This window comes from Apus apus, chromosome 1 (genome assembly GCF_020740795.1).
Source record: "Apus apus isolate bApuApu2 chromosome 1, bApuApu2.pri.cur, whole genome shotgun sequence".
NCBI classification, from domain to species: domain Eukaryota; kingdom Metazoa; phylum Chordata; class Aves; order Apodiformes; family Apodidae; genus Apus; species Apus apus.
In genome coordinates, this window is record NC_067282.1 from 166,340,445 (window position 1) to 166,361,975 (window position 21,531).

General features: G+C 35.1%; 1 protein-coding gene across 2 annotated transcripts in view; it reads right to left on the reverse strand.

Annotated features, from left to right (window-relative positions):
• ZDHHC17 (zinc finger DHHC-type palmitoyltransferase 17) overlaps window positions 1–21,531 on the reverse strand; it is a 77,489-nt gene that overhangs the window by 8,034 nt on the left and 47,924 nt on the right. For both annotated transcript variants that reach the window (XR_007889353.1, XM_051617917.1), the window contains exons 8-15: window positions 21,169–21,294; window positions 19,788–19,930; window positions 17,358–17,460; window positions 9,245–9,367; window positions 5,929–5,991; window positions 4,606–4,699; window positions 747–830; window positions 198–355 (exon numbers count right to left, since the gene is read on the reverse strand). Coding sequence is in view for 1 of the 2 variants with exons in the window: in XM_051617917.1 (XP_051473877.1) it covers window positions 198–355; window positions 747–830; window positions 4,606–4,699; window positions 5,929–5,991; window positions 9,245–9,367; window positions 17,358–17,460; window positions 19,788–19,930; window positions 21,169–21,294 (894 nt within the window). In the remaining variant the exon portion in view is untranslated. The remainder of the gene's footprint in view (window positions 1–197; window positions 356–746; window positions 831–4,605; window positions 4,700–5,928; window positions 5,992–9,244; window positions 9,368–17,357; window positions 17,461–19,787; window positions 19,931–21,168; window positions 21,295–21,531) is intronic.

Genomic DNA, 21,531 nt, shown 5'->3' on the forward strand with positions numbered 1-21,531 from the left:
AAAACAAAGACACTAGTGCATGAGAAGTGAATGATGTCTAACATCCAGAGACAAGAGATGTCTGCCTCCTCCAGCATGGCTGAAAGACTGAATACTTGGCCTTGCATAATGAAAATTAACATTTAAATTACAGAACTATTTTATATTCTTATGTCACTCCCAAGACTCAGCATTACAAATTAAGTACTCTTCCATACCTGATACATCTGACACATGAGTAACACAGCCACCCACATGAAGTGAAAAACACTGTTTAGAAACATCCAAAACATCCATGGAGAACAGGTAGCAATCTGTGTGATATAGGTCCAAAATCCATCCTTTGCATAACTTGTCTCACAGTGGAAACCCCAGTCTAGAGAAAAAACACAGTGTCAAAAACCCCACAGGAGATTTAAGATATGCTTATTGTACATGAACATAATGCCCATGTTATAATTTATTATATTAAATAAGGAAATGAAAATGTGCCAGAAGAGCTTTACTTGCTTTCTCTTCCTTTCCCAACTCCTTGAATATATGACATATGCACATACTTGTCTGTGATGAGAAAAAAAAAATCCAGGGCAAGAAAAATATCATTATCTAACAACATATCCAATATAGTCAGTTATTAACAAGCAGTTCAACTTCAGAATAAAAGTATCCAAGAAGTCTGATACGGCAGAAATCTGTAGAAATTCATACCAATAGATAAACAAAGTATTTACAAGCAATTAAAAAGTGAAAAAATCACATTTACTCACAAGAGATACATCCATAAATCATCCAGCAGATCATAAAAAGGAGGAAGAAAAGGTATCCCATAAAATAGCGATGGTTCCCTGCTCCTGAAGTTGCACAAGGAGAACAAGGGTCAGTTTACTACAGTTTCAGAAGAAAGACAACACTACATCAGAAAGTTTAATCGCTATTGCTTGCTTAGCTTATTACCATATACAGAATCAGTACTCTCCAGTATTAAGCAAATATAACTTCAAGACAGTGCAATTAGCTGGTTTACTTATGATATTTTTTTTTACACTTTTGAGACAACAAAGCAATGTTTTATTTTCTTCAATTTCTGTCATCCTGTGATCCACAAAAAAGCACTCCATTTGTAACCTCTTTCATGAGTTAATATTATTATTGATAGACAGTATTTTGAGCAATGTTGGTGACAGCTGTTACAGAGTTCTGAACAGCCAGGAATTACACATCAATAAATATTTTTGGAATTCTATTTAAAAAAAAATCAGACTGCAGAGTTCGCTCTCTTAAAAAGAAACAGAAATATGACTAAATACAGCATCTCCCTTTATAGTAAGATAACTCACTACTTACATTTAAATCTGCTTAATGAAGCTAGCTAAAATAAATAATTTATAAAAATAAAATCTAATAGAACTTGTAAAACAAATAGAATTTAACTGAACAGACGAAGTCTAAGAACCTGGCTGACATAATAAATGTACTAAAAGTCATTCTGCTTAGGACAGAATTTAGATGCAAGAAAATTAATTTAATAAAAGACTGATCTATTTTTAACACTGAGTTTAAAAGATGCCTTTTTATGCAAGTATATAATAATTCTGAAGTACTTAGCCTTCTGTTTCTAAAATATGGCCAGTGTTGCAACTTTCCAACAGCTCTAGGCTGTTAACTAAACCCACAGAGATGATAATGGGCTACAAGAGATTTGGCTGTCATCATCTACCAGCACACCACTGACTTCATTATGTCAAGTGTTTTGCCTTCTAAAATAAGAGCATCCTCTGGAGGCAGAAAATAATCAAGTGCTTTTAGCAAGTGAACTGAGAGACTATGTAAATAAGAAATGAGGAAAAATACACATACAACACAAGCTAGACTAAACACAAGACATTTCCTTGAAACTCAAACCAGTTCTTTCAGAAATAAAGTATGTTGTAACATTGTCTTCAGTCACTTAAGAGCATGTGAGAAATAGTGTTGGGAATGTCCCTAAGGTACCACTTTCATTTGCATACTAAGTTTCTGTTAAGCTTCATAACAGACAAATTAAATAAACTCAAAAGTTAAATGATGACCTAGGGGTTCATGAGAGGCATCTGATGAGATGCTCCTTGCAGCAGCATCCTCAGCGATACTGAATGAAATCCTGCTTAACAGGAACTCCACCTGTCTTTGGTAAAATCACACATGAAGTACTTAAAACTATCAATGAGACACGTACAATCTTGGTCACAGTTTAAAAAAGAGACTTTGGAAAAAGAAAGTGGAGAAACTGCCTTTCTTCTGTATATGAAATAAGATTGGGCAAAATACAGCACTATTCTCTACAGTTTCACCCCGGAGTGGCAGGATCCCATTCAATTATCCCCCCCGAGTTAAAACAATGCTGTAAGAATTGTGGCTAATTTCTTTGATATGCTTGTGCTTATACCACACATAAATATTAACACAGATAACTGATTTTTCACTAACGGAGTTATGTTGCATGATTTAGACCATTTCTAAATTTCTTTATTTTTCTTGATCCTAGCCTCTTGGAGAAGAATCCTTATTGGGGAGAAAAAGTTACCATTATTCTAAACCATAAAATCTCTCACAGAAACAAGACCTACCTTCTGACTCACAGCAATCAGTGCAGTAACTCAGAACAATGTCAGCATAACCCACGTGACATGACAGTTTAAAATCTGGCTCTAGCTCCTTTCATGCTATTACTTGAAAACTGAATTTCTGCTGCAAGTCTGTAGTTTGTGTTTGAAATGTAATTGCAAGTTTAATTAAATCCATTATTTTTCATTTTAAACCAACCAACTGTACAAAACGTAAGGCCATTTTGATACTCCTTTAAAAAGATAGGTATAATTACCTGTAGAGACTTGCTGACTGTAATTTTAACAAAAATTTTGTCGGTATGATGAAAATTATTTGCCCCAATTGCCAATTAATTTTTCAAATAGTCTGCACTTTCTGTCAACCTCTTCAGAGTGGTAAAAATATTCTCTGTCAAACTCTTTATGTGGAAAGTTTTATCCCCAAAGGATTTATTTTAGAGTGTCTTAACACACAGTATTTCTCAGTCCTATCTTTAGTAAATTCTTATCCTTATAACACATTTGAAGTAAGACTACATAAAACATTTCCAAATTCCACCTTTCCAGAATGCGTGAGTCATGTTTCCCTTTTTGGCAAACATACCATGAATGCTGTTTTAAGAATGGGTTCTGTTTTGTAATCCTATGCTCAGAGTCCCCACATACCAATCTGAGAGAGACAGAAAAGCCATATAAGGTCATTTAGACCATGACTCCCTCCACTTCAGGGCTGTTCCCACAGTGTGATTTCTAATACTTATTTCCCAGCGTACTTTTAAATTTCCTAGTGTTTACTTTACTTCCAGTTATCCCAATCTGTTCAAGAGCACTAGTAGGAAGATTCTGCTTTCCATCACTGTAGTTTTTTAAAGAAATGTTTCCTCCATCCGACTGAATCATATTACTCACATACTCCCTTAATACACACAAACTAAGGGGTTTTTTCCTCACCTGGCTGGTTTTTATGCTTTATGAATAACTGATGAAAATACTGGATCTTTCTGTCCCATTGACAAGCACTCCTCAGCACTGCTGCAATACAAACTGTCACTAATACTCTCCAAAACCTAAGCCTAAGCCCCCTTGCCTTTTTAAAGTAAAAGGGCCTTAGTTCTTCATTGTAAAACATCTAAAATACAAATCAAAAGTAACTCAGGTAGTAACATCAGTAGGAAATGTAAAGTAGAAGCCCACCTCAACGAGACTCCAATGATGCTCTATCACAATTCAAATGTCAGCATTGACTCTTCTATTCTTGATCATGAGACCAAACTACAATGATTATCCATTATTATATATATTTGGAAGGACTACAATAAAGCATTTATTTGCTGTCAGTTGTCAGTGAAACCAGGTCCTAATTAATTTCCTAACTGTGAAGTTTTCAGTGCTTCCTATGTAATAACTGCTTTCAAATCAGTTTCTCAAAAAATAATATGGGGAATAATAGCAGCTAAGAGACTTTATTCGTATTCTGTATCTGATCCTTTCAACATCATTGGGGAGACTAAATGACTACCTGGGAGTCAGAAAGAGAACAGATTAATAGAAAGTAATTCTGTATCTAACTGCTATGATCATTACATTTCTGAATACGTATACTTTACCATTAAACTATAAAACTATCAGCAAAGACAAAATTTTTAATCTTATATAATGGATAACAGTCAGTTGTGAAATCAGTACAAATCTTTTCTGTGGACAGTAAAAACCACACGCTTTGCACCTTTCAATTACTAGAGTTAATGTTAATAAAAACATATAGGTAGCAAACAGACACAAAACTGTTTTGAGGATGGGTATATAATAGACCATACCAATGAGAATAATGCAGAAAGTAAAATGCAGAAAAAAATGAAGCTCAGTTTGAAAATGCTTTTCCTCCTGTTGAAAGTCCTCAACAGTTTTCTCGGACCTTGGCAGAAGCCAAGTCACTTTTACCATGAAAGGAGAAGAGACAAAACCCTGCACAACATGCAGGGTTGATTTCAGCTTTTCCCTTACCTATTATGTGACGACCATATTTTAGCAAATTACTCACCTACACAGTTACCCACCCATGGGCAGTGGTGATCAAACTTTGCTATACATCGGTTGCACACACCACAGTGTTTGGACCTCACTGGCTTCCGTATCTGCAATGGTTTTAAACATTGGTTTAGAATAGCAAAAAGCTCTCACACACTTATTAGAGAAACCCCTCAGTTCAAATGCAATTTGATTTTTTTGTTGTTAACCTCGTAAGAGAACTTCAAACTTGATGCTATTTTTTTAAAGCAATCTTAGCTATTGTGCTTAATCTGCATAGGATGTAACACAAACACCTATGTATTTGGATTCTAGGATTTTAATTTTTTTCCATACGAAGTTCTCCCATCCCCTCCAGCCACTGAGCTTTGTATAGCAACCAGATTCATTTCAGCTTTTTAACAACCAAAGTACGCAATTACATTGAGTTCCACAATTCTGTCAATATCATTCATAGCTGAGCTACATAACTAAAGTGTTTCAGTTTATTTACTAAAGACAGGAACACAACTTAACAAATAGAACTCAGTGGAACTCAGAATGCTTAATTATTCCCAATATTAAAAAATAAATAAAATAAAATGGCAATAAAAGAAGTGATATTAAGTGGCTTGAGATATGTATTCATTTCCAAACATAATTTTTATGGTGCCGTATCTGTACATAATTTTCCAGATTCAATATTGGGAATATTAGCATCATTTATCATCTACATAGGTCAGAGCATTATAGCCTAATACTGATAAACTTCATAATTTTTCACTCACTAGTTAACTTTCTAGAAAAAGAAACACATTACATTTACTAGGGTTACTAATAAGCAGTTATTTCCTCTTAAATTTTCTGTGGTGAAAAAAATATTAACTAGTCCAATAAAAGCATTTGCTCACAATAATTAGGATTCTTTCCCTCCCCCCCCCCGGTTACTGTCAAATTGAAAAATACACCTAATTTGGGGAAAAAAAAATATTACTAGAAGCACCATTTAATTTTACTGTGAGTTAGAGGTGGTGAAATGTCACCTGTGATTTTCAGAACTTGTCAGGTGTATAACCACCCATCTTGGTAGATATATTGGATACTTGGATTTTGACACTAGCAAGTTATGGCCGCAGAGATTTACCACCACCACCACCTCTTATTGTTGTGAGGTTTTTGTGTACCATTTTTTGTGTATTATTTATTGAAAACACTGCTTAAATTAAGGATTTAAACAAATCATTCCCTTGAAACTGCATTATTAAGGCCAAAAATGTGTTCAGTATGGGAAAATCTACTTTTTGCCTAGCAGGAGAAGAAGAAAAATCAGTGGTGCAATTCATAAAAAACACACTACCAAGCAGGTACTGCAGAATATACTGAGGTCCAGACTTCCTGTCTCTGCAAGTTCTACTATTGTCTGCAGAAAAGAGAGAAAGGAAAAAGAAAAAAGAAATTAGAATTTAGCATCTAAACAAATGTTGACAACCACTGTAATACAGCTGCTTCTCAGATCCAGGGTTGTGAACTCTATTCATTTCAGGTACTTTCTAGACACAGGGACAATTTAAATGCAACTGAAACTGATTTTATATCTATTTTGTTAAAGCACTATGCACATTTATTTTTAATTTAATTCTAGCTAATACTTATTTCTAGCCTATTTAGGCTTAATTAGAGAAAAAGCAAGCTTCTATTCATTTTGATACATCCTCACAGTGATTATCACATTTGACTAAACCATTGTGAAACCTGTTAAAATGAACGCAACTGAATTTCTAAACAGGAACACAAATAAAACTAGCAAGCAGGATCAGCCAGTCTAAAAACCAGACTTTCTTTCCAGATGTATCCCATCAAAACCTTTAAATCTTTATCCACCTCTTTCCCCAGATGTTGAAGCTTCAAGAAAGAAAATAAGCAATGCAAAACCAAACCTCCTCCTATAGATAGTGCTATACTCAGAGGTCTAGTGATACACAGGAGTAGGTATCAGTTAAAGCATGCCTGTACTTTCACAGTAAACAATATATTTTTTTATTTTGTACACTACTTCAGCATCCACTTTGGTGTTGGAATAGAAATAAACTATTAACCATTAAATGGTTTCCAGCAAGTTTTAAAATTCAGCAACTGAAACCATGACACGTGAGATTTAAATGACATTTACAACCTAAGGAAAATATCCTGAAAACACCTTTTGCCAGAATAGCCTTCCTAAGAGGAATTTGCTCAGCCTCGTAGCAAATAGATTAATCTGCTGCTGCCTTTCAAACCATGAATATCTTATGCATCAACGTAGTTTCTAACTCCAGAAGCAACAGAACAGTCCTTACAACTATTTTCTCAAAGCAACATAAACAGAACTTCCCTAATTACATGATGACCACTAATGTGGGTATCTCAACAGAAGCCACAGGAATTTCCTTTCAAAATACACTTAACTGGAAATTCTTCCTCAAACTAAGCAGTAAGAACTACAGACAACAGCCTGGTGGCAAATCCGTGTCTTAATGTTTTCCCTGCTGATTTCAGGTAAAAGAGTAACAATCTTTACAGTTTTTCTAACACTTCTTAACTAAGCTCTGAAAGTTGGACTGTTTTCATCCTCGCTTGCTGTATTTCCGTTTGCTGTTGGCCCAGTATTCTTGCCTCCACCACTACAACACTTCAGATCCTTTCTTCAACCAACCACTGCCATTCACAAGCCCTTCCATGTCCCTCCTGCAGCTTGCCAGCTTTAGTGCTCCACATCCCTTTCTCACTCCCCTCCGTGATCCCTCACTGCTCTAACATTTCCCACTACAGGACTTGAAATTTAAGAGGGTAACTTCTGTAAATAAACCAGATGAACAGAAAGCAAAAAAAACCCAACACATATCTACTGTGATTTCAAGGCTGCTGATGTGGCTTTTGATACGTTGGACAATTTCATAAACCAGTTCCTCAGATTTCAGTGGGAGTACCCACTACACTACAGACTAATGAAAGAATGCACCAAGAAATGTATATGGTGTGATGCTCAACACTGGAGTTCAGTATTGTGCACAAACAAGATCCCAAACTCCAGCAGAACAGAACCAAATAAGAGCAGATAAAACCCCTTTAAACATAACTCTCCTTACAGTTCACAGCATAGAGAGAACCAGGAGTAGTCAAGTTACAGCTACATTTTTGTCCTTTGTAAACCATGGGTATGTTTTCTGCAGTTTTGAACTATTCATATTTGATTGTGAAAACTTGGAATTTATTTATTATTTATTTACTTATTTTAAGAGTGACTTGGGTTTTTTGTAACATAGGAGAAAGGACATGACATATCAGGAGAATAAACATCCAAAATTGTTGCTTAATACACATTTCCAAACCTACTTAACTCTGTCATCTGGAATTAAAATAATTTTTTGGTTGCTTATTCCAAAGCTAAACGTTAACTGAACATAAAACATTTGGAGACAAATTATGAAAACACAAGAAAACAGTACACTGCACAAAGGTAAGACACATGCCTTGTGGCTGTTTATGTCCCTGATTATAGATCACTTCACAATTTGTTTAGCTGCAATTTAAGAAATGCAAAACATCCACAGACATATGTATCTGACCGAAGAAGTTCCATTTCACAATTCCTATCCAGTTCAGCATGGCTTTTGTAACTACACTTAACCAATTAAGCAACCAGATCAAAATGAATTGCATATTTGTGCAATTTGCTGAATCCAAACCAAAGAACAGTTGCTGACTCTTCTCTTTAACTTAGTTCAGTTGAAGGAAGAAAATTTAGCCTGGAATTTACTTTGGCAATATAGAAAGGGAATTTGGACAGGAAATCTGCACATTGACTAACATAACTCAGTAGAAGCCTATCATAAGCTATCCCAACCATCTATTTTCACCCCTCCATAAGGCTCTAATTCGAAGTCATCTGATGTCAGTCCACACAGGTACTTTTATAAGCGACCATGAAGTAGAATAGAAGCTCAATACTCTCTTTTGGTGGGATGTGAGCTTCTAGGAAACTTAACCAAAATGAAACTGAATTATTCTGCTGCTTGTGTAATTTTGGTATATATGATGCTCAGTTTGGCTGCTGAGAACAATGCACTTTAATTAAAAGAAATCAGAAATGCTAATAATAGTGTTGTGAAGTCTAAGAAAGACAGAAGTAGATCATCCATATTTTCTCTAATATTTATACCAAAACAAAAACTCATCCCAGATTGCATGGGGTTTTGGTTGTTTTAGTCTCAAAATGCTTGTCAAACACTTTTAGACACAAAGGCAAGGAAAATCACAGGTGCTTAAAAGTCTGGAAAATTTCAATTGAATTAAATTAACTAACACTTTTCCCATCATGGGTTATTTATTTCAGTAAGGCAAAACTCTGCAACTTCACCTTTTCAATTTCACTCAAACACTTTTTAGACTTTTTATCTTGATAATTTAAGTTGTAATTTATTTTGTTACTCAAAACAACCTAAATGCACCTTTGGACCAGTCAGACTTGAACATATATTCTGACTGTAAAAAAGAAAACTGGAAGACAAGATTTTTTGATGTTTTAGATATTTTGTTACACAACAACTTACTGACATTTCATTTACTCAACAGCAATATACTCTAGCTGGTGGAGGACTGCTGATGAACAATTTTAACATATCTCAAGGCGTTACCTTTTTCTTTTGCTCTTCTGTGGCTTTGATGATTCCTGGATCAGATTTCCAGGATTTTCCAAAATTGTAGAAAAGTGCAACGCTATTAGCAAGAAATGGAAGATGTATAAAGAAAAAATTGAGATGTGTTTGAAGTCAAGGAATCTAAAATTTCCTCTTGAAAGCACCCACTGACAATTCTGAAATAAAATTTAAATAACTTTCATTTTAGTGAACGCCCTCGAGTCACTGTCTTCTGAATTTACAAAATCCAACACTGCTCTAAGAACCAGCTTGGTATTCAGTATTTTCCATTGCTCAAACACAAAAACTTACTTTTAAATATGGCGTTCTCCATGAGGCATTTCTGAAGCACTTATCCTTCTAAAGAATGAATAATGATAATTCAGTTTTTGAAATTATTTTCCCTTTAAAATAAATTAAATTCAATTGAATTTATATCCTTAGAAGTATTTCCTGTTTTCATAACAAATATTTCAGAGCTCTGTTAGTATGACAGTCATTTGACCATGTTTTCAGTGGCTTGAAATTCCCTTTAGATCACAGAAAGGACCATTTCTAGCCATAGAAGGAACTGTGCTGCAATGATCACTGGTGCATGGCAATCACATCTCAACACCTCTTATCTCCAAAAAACCTGGTCCTATTATAAGGCAATACCCGTATTTTACACCAACAGAAGCTATTTTTAACACACTCATACATCTAATACTTATAAAAACACAGGATTAAGTAGTCTCTGGAATAATTTATAAAATAAATTACCACATAAAGACAGAAAATAACCATTAGCTTTAAAATATATTTCCTGTGTTGAATGACTTGCTGTGTAACATGTCTAGTCTTACAACACTTGACATTTTTTCACTGAATTAAAACATTTCTTAGCAATTATGTTGAAAAACCAAATACTTCAGCCAAGGCCTTTTCCTCTTAAGGTGGAAAATTATTTATTCTGATACATCTACAAAAGAATTGACCAATCTGACCCAAGATACCTGTCAGCTGTCAGTCAGAAATGCAAGGAGAGGCTGTATTTGCCAAAGCTGTGGTGGGGGAAGCCTCTACAGCATCACCCAGGATAAAAGGACAGTTACTACTTAGGCACAAATCACTGCACGCCCAAATTACACTATATTGAGTAACTTAAGATTAATATTTCTCTCTACTTCAGTAGTCATTAGAACTCCTACTGTAATTAAAGTTTTAATGTATTATGTGATTGCATTACAAAAGCCTGCATGTAAGACTTTAAAAAAAGCACTGCATGGCAACCTGTACTAAATTGGCATATAATTCTTTGAAGACAACAAAATAAAATTTGCATGCTTTGAAAAAATTGGAATTTGAAGTTAGAGTAGATGCTCAAATATTTAACTGTATATCTACAAGTATATTCTACTTTGTTTGACTCTGTTTTTAGAAAAAATGCAGTATTAAGAAAAAAATTACATAAACCACTGATAAATCTACATAGTACAGATAAAAGCAAACATTGAAAGAAAAAACTTCAGAATTTCTACAGAATAACTTTAGGTATCTTAAATCTAACACAGAATCACAAAGGCTGAAAAAGACCTTTAAGATCATCAAGTCCAGCCTATGACCTAACACCAGCACATCAGCCAGACCATGGCACTAAGTGCCACATCCAGCCTTTCCTTGAACAGATCCAGGGACGGTGCCTCCACCACTTCCCTGGGAAGTCCATTCCAATGTCTAATCACCCTCTCCATGAGGAAGTACTTCCTAATACCCAACCTAAACCTTCCCTGGAGCAGCTTCAGGCCCTGCCCTCTTGTCTTGTTGCTAGTTGCCTGGAAAAAGAGCCCAGCCCCCACCTGACTACAACCTCCATTCAGGTAGTTGAAGAGAGTGAGAAGGTCCCCCCTGAGTCTCCTCTTCTCCAGGCTAAACAACCCCAGCTCCCTCAGCCTATCCCTGTAAGACTTTCCCTCTAGTCCTTTCACCAGCCTTGTTGCTCTCCTCTGGACCTGCTTCAGCACCTCAATATTCTTCTTGAAGTGACGGGCCCAGAACTGTACACAGTACTCGAGGTGAGGCCTCACCAGTGCTGTGGAAAGGGGGAGAATTACATCCCTACTCCTGATGGCCACACAGTTCCTGATAACAGCCAGGATGCCATTGGCCTTCTGGGCCACCTGGGCACACTGCTGGCCCATGTTCCACCAGCTGTCAACCAATACTCCCAGGTCCCTCTCTGCCAGGCCACTCTTCCCCCAATTATACACTCTTCCCCTTTTATACACTGCTCCTGTGATGTGAAAGAACACTGAAACATGAAAAATACAAGTAAGGCATATTTTTGACTTCTGAAATACTGAGGAAATCTCATTCATTTCACAGGTATTCCAAATAGCTTTTGTTTTGTTCTGTTGGGGGTAGGAACTGGCTGTGAATGTCTAATTAAAAATTCTGGCAAGTTATGTTAGAATTTCAATCGTGTACTTCGTATAGATTGTTACTATTAACTCACTGAAGGCTAATTAATCTTTCCTGTAACAAGCTGTTTCCAGCAAGTTCATAATAGGGGGGGGAAACCATCAGCTATACTATAATCTAAACACTCACAGTTCTATTTGATACATTACAGATTAAAAGCTTTCACTTCAATATTTATACAGTCTAATTTCTTCCTTTTTTTTCTTCTAGAATTACCTCTTGTCAAGAACAAGCTAATAAAAGTATCACAGGGATTTTACCACAATAGTTAAAAATGTTTTTTTTTATTAAAAATACCTTAATCAGACATCTGTTGCAAACAATAAAGGTACAATTGAAAAAAATAAATTGTATGACCCATTCCTAATTGCTATACGTCATGTCTAGACTGTTAAAGACGATAGGGGAAAGACAATTTATTTTTTATCCATTAAAAGGGTTTTTATAACCTTCAAGCTTTGGAATTGTTTTTTTACTGACTAGAAAAGCGATTTAAGAAAGATAAAGCTACCAGTATTTTTCAGCAGTGTATTAAAAAAAAAACACTTCTCCGAAGGCAAAACTGGGCAGAAGGGATGATAATCAACCAGATTTTGATAGAGAAAGTTACAATTGCCTGCTCGAGAACATTTCAGGCATCTGATGTAGATAAACGACTCAAACAAACCATGAGATTCATCTCTCCTACCTTAAATCACCCAGTATGCCTTCATTTAACAACAGCAAGCAAAAAGCCACGTCCAGTCTATGTTCAGTATCAAGACAAATTAAGCCAGAGACGCAGTGCAAGTGTCTGTTTTTCTCCACTGGCTACAAAGAGAGCTGAAACAACTAACACAGCTATGGAAGTATCTAAATCATGGTGACCTCCCCTCTGAAGTTTACTTCCAAAGACATTGCAGCAACTTGTATCATCTCTCAAAACTCTCCATAAGCAAGAAACCCTGGTAGGGTTTGCATTAGCTACAAAGTAGGGAATTGTTTCTCCAGACTGCCTCATTTTGTCCTAACATCCTTGTTCACAACTATACAAGGAAAGATAAATTACCCTATCATTAAGGGCTGCAAAATGCAGATACAGCAGGCATTCACCTGCTTCCCTGTCACCAGTTTGCTGTCTTCTATGAGGTTTCCTCAGTATTCATTGTGAGACAAAGCAGAAGTACCCATGAAACATTTGCTACTTTTAGTTCTAATCAATACCCTTTCGTTATTAGAACAAGTGCAACAGGCTGAAAACTATTCCAGGAAACCAGCTAAAACCAAAAAAGACCACCTTATTAAAAAGAAAATTAAAACCCAGCAAGCACTCCATGAGTGAGGAAAATACATGCTGAGCTAATTTTTCATCCTGAACTCAAGCTCATTTAAAAGGGCTCAAACACTAGGTAGCTTATTGCTACCCCAGCTACACATCATGTAAGATTCAGAAATCAAGCCAAAATGCATGTTATACACCAAGATGCTCCCCTCCACTGACTACAAACCCAGTAATAAAGTCCTTTTCTCCTAAACAGAAAATTCTGCAGTGTAAGCTGTCAGAGATCAATACATGCTAATGAATCTGCCAATTCATAACAGCTATACATCTGTATCTAAGAGTCCAGGTAGATAACAGCAGATAGCTACATAAGAAGCCTCGTTTGACTAGGCATTTATTAGACAAAATCCAGTTTTAATCAACTGAAGCTCCACAAAAGCTCTCCACCCTCCATCCTCTAGCTAATTAAAAAAAAACCAAAAACATAGCTTGCAAAGAAAAATCATTTGCTGCCAATTCTTCCACCCCAGAATTATTTAATATTTTTTTTTAATTAAAAAAACCACAACATTTAGAGCCAGGAATAGAAATTCTGGATACTTGGGCCTGGGGTTTGGATTTTTTGGGTCTTTGGTTCATCTAGAAACATGTCTACTGGCTTCTTCCGTTCTGCATAAAAGGCACTTTGCTGTTTTCCTGAGGCAATTTTTTGCAGTATGATTTTCTGGTGGGTTGGTTTGTTTGTTTTTAACTGCTTAACTGTACCAATTGGCTTGTTACAGTTTTTAAAACACTGGGCTATTGCAATAGTTTTGTGAAAGCATGAAAATAATTAATTCTCTTACACACTTTTTTAAATGATCCCTAACTGAAAAGTGTGCAGTGTTTATTTTCTTTCACCTAAAACCCATCAATACATGAAGTGTATTTTAAATAAAATAACACAGTATTAGTCAATTATAAATTATTTTTTAAATTATAAATTGGCTTATATAATCTGGTTATCTCAACACTGCAAGTAGTATGCTACACCAAAAAAGCTTAATTAATGAAAACTGCACAATCTCAGTTGCAACAAACAGAAGTAGTAGAACAAAAAAAAAAAAATTTGAGAATATTTTGGATTACAGCAAGCCCTGATATCTTAGAAAAACAGAGCACTATAAAAACCTTCTGACATAACAGACACTATTTGGTCAGCTGGAACCAAAAAGACTTGGTGAACAACTGAGATATGAACTTGGTACTTGTGCCCTGAACTTTTACAGGACAAAATAGAAGGTTCTACCTATAAACGCTAGTGAAAAAGAAGGAAATGAGAAATTCCAGTCTCATATTATTAAATGTGTAGTTTTAAATCTTTTTTTTTTCTTTAAAATGAAATTAAATTGAAATATAGCGATTCAGTGTGCAGGATTTTTGAGGGTATTTTCCTCCTACTCTGCAAATGATAGAAGATTAGAATATACTAACAGAGCAAGATGTAACTATCCTTTGTTATGGGCAAAATACAGTTAAAAGGAACCAGCAAAAGTGGCAGGGAAGCATAGGACCATAGACTCATATATCCATAAATACAGATCATAACTTCCTCATTCCCAGCAAGTAATGGGATTTCTATTTTAACAAATATACCAGACTCAGAAGCTGCTCAGAAAAATCCAACAGAACAGAAACATTTACAAAAATTCAGTACTCTACATTAATCAAAACTGAATTTATTTTCAAGATTGGCCTTTTAGAAGACATATAATTAAGCCTTATGATTTATAGACTTTTTTTGCATGCGACCACCCTGAAATTTAAGAAAATACACTCCTAATCTTTGGGTTTGTTTGTTCTTTCTGATACATTGCCTTGTTCTGTCTCATTAGGATTAAGCCCAGAAGATCAGATGACCTCGCAGACACCTTCGACATACCTATAAGAAACTAAAATTCTTACCATATTACAGTATATGTAATTTTAATGTGTGTATATATATGTAATTACTGTAATACAGTATAGCACAGTAACATTTGCAGCAATTAAGACCTTTATATTATTCATAATGTAAAGTTCCAATAAGGCAACTCGTGATAGTTGTTTAAGGCTATAGAAACTTTTTCCCTGAGCAAAAGGTGGTCAGAATTTGTGGAAACTGCCAGGGCAGCTTTTATCACTTGAACATTACAGAGTAGCACACTGGTCTCTTGTAAGTAATCATATAAAGCTGTAAAAAAACAAGAATCCTTTCTCCAACCACAATGCTGTGCCTCATGCTATAAAAATAGAGGAGGCATGCAATTTCTTTTTTCCAATAAAGCTACAGGGCAATTTTCCAGAAGAAGAATAATGAATTTGGAATCTTATTACAGAGACTTCCAATTAAAAATCACCAATTAAAGGAAGATTGCCTCAAGCACTAAAGTCTCTAGAACTGCTTGTCAGAGAATTGTGTTGGCTATAACAAAAGCAATTAGTAACTGAATTTTTTAGACTACTATTTTGTGTACAAAAAGACTTGCAAAGGTTTTGACACACCTACCTTAAACTAGAGAAGCAGTACAGTATTTTATTGACATTCTTAAGTCAGACTTTATCAGGGCAATTAATTATGGTTACTACTTCTAGTGGACAGTGAATGTTACTCTGTGACCAAAAAAAACCCCAAACTTCAAGTTACATAAACAGCTAACAGAAATAAAAAGCGAAGCAAGTTGGTACAAATATTAATAAAATACGAGTTTCAAGATAAAAATCTCACAATTTGCCAGCCTTAAGGGACAGGTTTCTACATCATGATAGAGACCATCATCAAGTTGTGTTGGTTGTGCAGCCATTTTAATATGGTCAAGAAATTTGACTGAAAGTTGCACACATTCTTGGGTTTGGTTCAAGCTTATGTTATGTTACCACAAGAAAGTATTTCACAGTAGCTCAACATTTGCAACCCAAAACATGTAGTAGCATTAGCAAATGTGACTTTCTAAAGAAAACCTACAAGGTATGGAGAGCTAGGATTAAGAAGTAAGATGGTGTAGTTATTAAAAATGCCTCCAAAACTTGTATTTCACTGTTTCCCAAAAGTCAGTTTTTCTTAGCAAAAAGAATAGAAAAGCATCTTCAATCTAGAGACACGATATAGTGAGACAATTCTACTCTATTCCTTAAAAACTAGAAAATTACACCTCCATTTTTACCTACTGCTTTAAAAAATGCTTTTCATATTAGTTTTTTACTTGCTTTCTTCATTCTGCATTTACTAGTAAATTTGAGGAAAAACACAGAAAACCAGGCCAGAGAGAGAGACTGGCAGCAGAACCAGCATTTCTATGTTTCAAGACACACACACATGCCAATTTTGACAGAATTTTTCTTTTACCAAACACCTACTAGATTTTTATTTTTAGGTTTTTTAAATCTCCAGTTACATGGAAGTGCTATTATTCACATCAGGACCTTTGCAAGCCAAAGCCAGTATGGAATCAGGGGCTCTTCTCTGTTCTTAACCAAAAAGGTGAGGCTTAATGAGCTACAGTTGGAGAACATATTAACAAGATGATAAAGGTGTTGCACTGCTACTATTCTGTTGCCTGGTAATCCCATTGAGGATGAAAAGAAAATGGGTTTCTAGAAAATTTAAGCCAAAATCCATCACCAATTGCAGTTCTCTTCAATGATTTAAAACTATAAGAATGGTATTAAACATCTAATAAAACATTCAATCTCTATTTTGTTTTCTTGGTTACTGTAATTCCAATAAACAAGAAAGTTGTTTAAAAATTTGAATCTATTCCTTCAGGGTGGATAGCAGAAATTCTTCAGTGAACTCAGAATCTCTTTCTACCCCTGTGACTATGAGAAGTTCATAGTCTAGACAGTCGAAAACATAAAAAGATGGGCATATGCTGAATGCCTATAATCTAATGCTGTTAATACACACATCTGAAAACACAGTGAACAGTATCTGAAGTTTGTACAAACTGGAATTTGCACAATCTTTAAGAAGTCCTAAATACAAAGCTCATTCCACTGGAAATGATATGTGACATGAAATTACCTACTGCTTTCATAAAAGCAGCATCTAAAAATGCAGTCAATTGCACCTTGTCACCTCACAGCCAGAGCGTATTTTACAGGGTTGCCTACCTTTCCTCCACTTAAGAAACTGGTAAAGCACAGGAAATTTTCCAAACTACTGTAAGCCTATTTTGAGAAAAATCTTTAATTTACTGAAGAATGCAATAGCGTGCAGATTTTTAAAGCAATCATTACCATCAATATGGGAAGCAATGTTTAATGGATATAGTAATTTTAACATTTTAATTAGTTTACTTACGCTTATACGTAGGGTGTATCTAGATATACTAACATGAAAAAATATTATTACTTTACACAAAAAAGGATATCATTCCAAAACCAGAAGAACCACGTCACATACATCCAGAATTTCGTTGCCAAGTATATTCCAAGGGGCAGTGCACTGTGCATGGAATGATCAAAGAATGACCTATAAAGTAGAAGAAACATCACATGATAAGTTTTGACTAATAAAATACAAAACCTGAACTACTGCTTCTGAAAAACACTTCTCTTTAAAATATGTACTATATGGGATACTGTAAAATATCCCATAAAAACATCTTCCTCACTTTTACCTTCAAGGTTCATAAGAAATTCCCTTTTTCAACCTGTGCAGAAGAAGGGTGAAGACTGAAAGCTATTTAATTAAAATTTATAAATTAACTTGTGAAGTGAATGTCAAGAACTGGACAAGAAAGGTAGAATGGGTAAATACTAATGTTAAAACTACACTGTGAAAGCAGTTATAAACTCGTGAGATTCCAAGCCTACATGGACAGTGGTTGCACACTGCATTTATTTATGAGATTTCAGTGCTAAAGGTATTTTTGAAACTCATACAATGAAAATCACACATTAAAATTACTTCAGTAAGAAAGGAGCTTAAGAGACCGTGGTGCCATCAGCCTATATACTTCAAAATTTCAAATTCTTTAATCTTTTGTTTCTGTTACAGTTGTCAATAGAAAAGCAGAAAAAAACCAGATAAATTTATTTCTAATATCACTAGATTTGGCAAGTTCTAAGACAGAATGCTGCTACTCTAATTAAATAAAAATAATCAACCCAACAAAATTATTTTCACCTTCTTATACTCCTGCATTTTAAAGACTACTCTGAATAAATCTGAACACAGTTGAAACAAACTAAGTGAATGACTAAGTTACTTCGTACTCAAGAAAAAATTGCTAAACATACCAAAATTGCTAAATTTGAAACAAAACTTCCATCATCTGCCTAAACATCCTGACAGTCATGCATTTTGCTTTTTGCTCTGGTGGTGCCCCCAGGGCTGTCACAGACAAATGCATGCACTGAGTAGTTTCCATTTCACTCCTTTGCTGCCTTGCAGTAAATGTCTCTTCTCTAGTGGAAGTTTCTTACATCTTTTGAGAAAATCCTATAAGGAAAATGAGCTAAGATGGCAAGTAATAAGAGACTATACATTTGGACACTAGTTACTTAGCAGTAATCTTTCTTTCAGTAATGTCAGTGCATTTTTGTGTGTGTGTGAAAGGAGTAGGGAGGAAATCACAGCTAAGCAGATTAGCTAAAATTCAACAGGGAAAGGAAATACTATTAGAATAACAGCAAAAGTTTAATTCAAGCCTGGGCTTTGTGAAAAACGCTTCCCAAAGTATTTATACTAAACATTAAGCAAAGGATAAGAGAAAGTAAGACTGTTAATCCTGAATATGTCAGGTAAATCAAGAATATAAAAGCTGAGAAAATACAGATCTTAAGAAACTTGAAGAAATCCTGTCCTTGCCTCCTGCAGGCAGCATGGTTGAGGATTTGCATTGCCAAATAAATTATGTGTGGGAGGAGCAAATTGCACATCCTCAGAGATGACCAAAAGACTGAACAGATCATCTCCAAGATCCTGCAGAGGCAAAGGCTTCATGACCTCCCACCTGCTTCCTGGTGTACTAAGTTCACTAAAATTCTATTAACTTGGTTTAAGGAACAGATATATTTTCCTTTCCTCTTTAAACAGAAAGGAAGAAGTAAGGTTCAAAGAAAGATTGAATTCAATGCCATTAAAGCAGAAAGCTCCTAAGTATGAAGATAGAATAAGCTCTTCTATACGTCACATATGCCAACAAAAAGAGAAGGATATACAAAATAATCTACAGATCTTGAAAATCATGCCTGCATGTGTATATGTGCACATGTACACATAAGTGCATTTAGAGATATTGAAAGTAATCACAAATACAAAATTATTTATGATCAGGTAACAAATTTTTTAAAAATTATTATAAAGAAGACTTTTACTTTAATCACCCTTTCCATGACAACAAAAGTTACAATATCTGACTCCATTTCTTTCTTTCTATCTTTAGATGTCTTTAAGTATTTAAATTCTTAAAAAATAGGTTTTAATAGCACCTTCGCACAGATCTTTTTTCTATTCCTTTCTACTAGCTTTCCCCTTGACGGCTCTCTGCAAAATTCATATTGATAACTCTTTATAGAAAGACATTCAGCACCCTCTTCTGGATAATGACTGAACTTCTGTTCTGCTCTTAGTTCCTATAACCTCAGTGATATTCACCCAAGGTAATTCCATGGCTATTTGCAAGACAACGGAACATTACAAGAGCTAGCAATTTTTAAAATTCCAACAAAAAATTCACATTACATGTCAAAAAAACATAAAATAGAAATTTAAGCTTATTTATCCAATAAAGATGTCAGCAAAGCACTTCTTCTGTACACGCTAAACAGACAGTGTTCTGGTAAAACACTTACTTTGAAAGAAACTGCACCATAGCCCAAACGCCACCATACATCAGCCCCTTAATGAGCCAAGAATCAATGTCTAGGTCTGCTATAAACCCAACCAGCCAAATAACTAGGAAAGGAGTTCCCAGCATCACCTTCTGACGGAATTCCTATATAGAAACAAATATCTGTAAGTAACTCTATTTTCAACAACAGATTGTATAAGAATATTCTAGAATAAATAGGACAGTCACAAAAACTTAAATTTTCAGGAAGCTTAAATAGAGGGAGGAATTTTCTTACTTTTTTCTCATTTCCTCTATTTACATAAGTCCAATGAATATGCACAAAAAAAATCTTCCTAAAATTTTGTAACAAAGCCGTAATTGTATTTATTCTTGAAAAACTGTCTTCTATAGACTCTGCTGTTAATCCAGAATAAAGGCAACAGTAGCTCTTTTTTAAGAATTTGTCAAAGTGTACATCAACTACATGGTAAACTCAGTGAACTTCAAAGACTGCAGTCACGCAAGTATTAAATAAAGTCATACTGAAGTGTCTATGAAGAAAGATAGGACCTTTTTTGTCCTGCACTATGTGAGTACAATTCCTGATGAAGGCACTGTCCTCTTTCCAGTTATTCAAAGCACAGTCACAATAGCCATGTACACACAATGCAATGCACAAACCACTTACAGTCAATAATCACTGTGTCGTTATATTACCACTGGCTGTAGCCAGTACTTTAATCATCAAGACGCAATGTGTCTTTAAATCAAGAAGTTGCAACAAATCAGTGATAGCTATATTTAATATCCAGCACAACACTCAGCCTGGTAAGAAAATGTCAGCTCTACATAAGTTATCAAACTATATGCAGTTAGACAATTCTTCATGCTAGAGCAATATGTTATCCTTTACACCTTCTTTTCTTGTCTCCCTTTATCTAAAGTATTAAATAATCTGAGACAAAAAGGCCTCCACATCAGATTTGTATATTACATGATACTGCCAAGATTGCCTTGCTTCTCTCATTCAACACAAACCACTACATCATTAGAGAGATCACAGCTCAGGATATCTAAAATGCTTCTTTCCTTAGATACTTGAGAGACAGCTTTGTGAAAGTCTTGGCTAGTCCAAACAATACCAAACCACTTGGTATGTTCCTAATGTTCACTAAGCACAAAAACTAAAGGTAACTGCATGGAGGTTTTCTTTCCTCCTGCCTTGAACAAAGCTTGTTTTTTTCTTTTGCAATTAATTTTGTCATAACAAAAAGATCCTTCCTAAAAAGTGAGGAAATGTGAGGAAACCACAGTACCAAACTGCTTACCTTAACCAAACACACACCTCCCCAAACCAACAGCAGCAGTACTATTTATTTACGTGTTATCCTACTTCTTACCTTATCAGCTTTTAGTTTTCTCAGAAAGGATGGACTGTCATACCCCTTTGCCTGTCTTGCTTCCTGTAGATGATTGATCATCCAAACGTTTTTCCTTTGTTTTGCTAGATCAAGTGGTGATTCTCCCTGCCAGGAGTATAAAAGTGGGAAACATCCAATTTAAAAATAAAATGCATTCAGAGCACTTTTGAAAGAAGATTGGCAGGTAAAAATAATACATTTAAATCAGCTTAAGCTACCTCACATACTTTTTGCTCTGCAGCTTACTTGACACCAAACATCATTCACTCCTTTCAGTCTTTTTCACTCTCTCACAACCACACATGCGTGGACAAGTAGGATATTAAATGTGTGATCCTGACA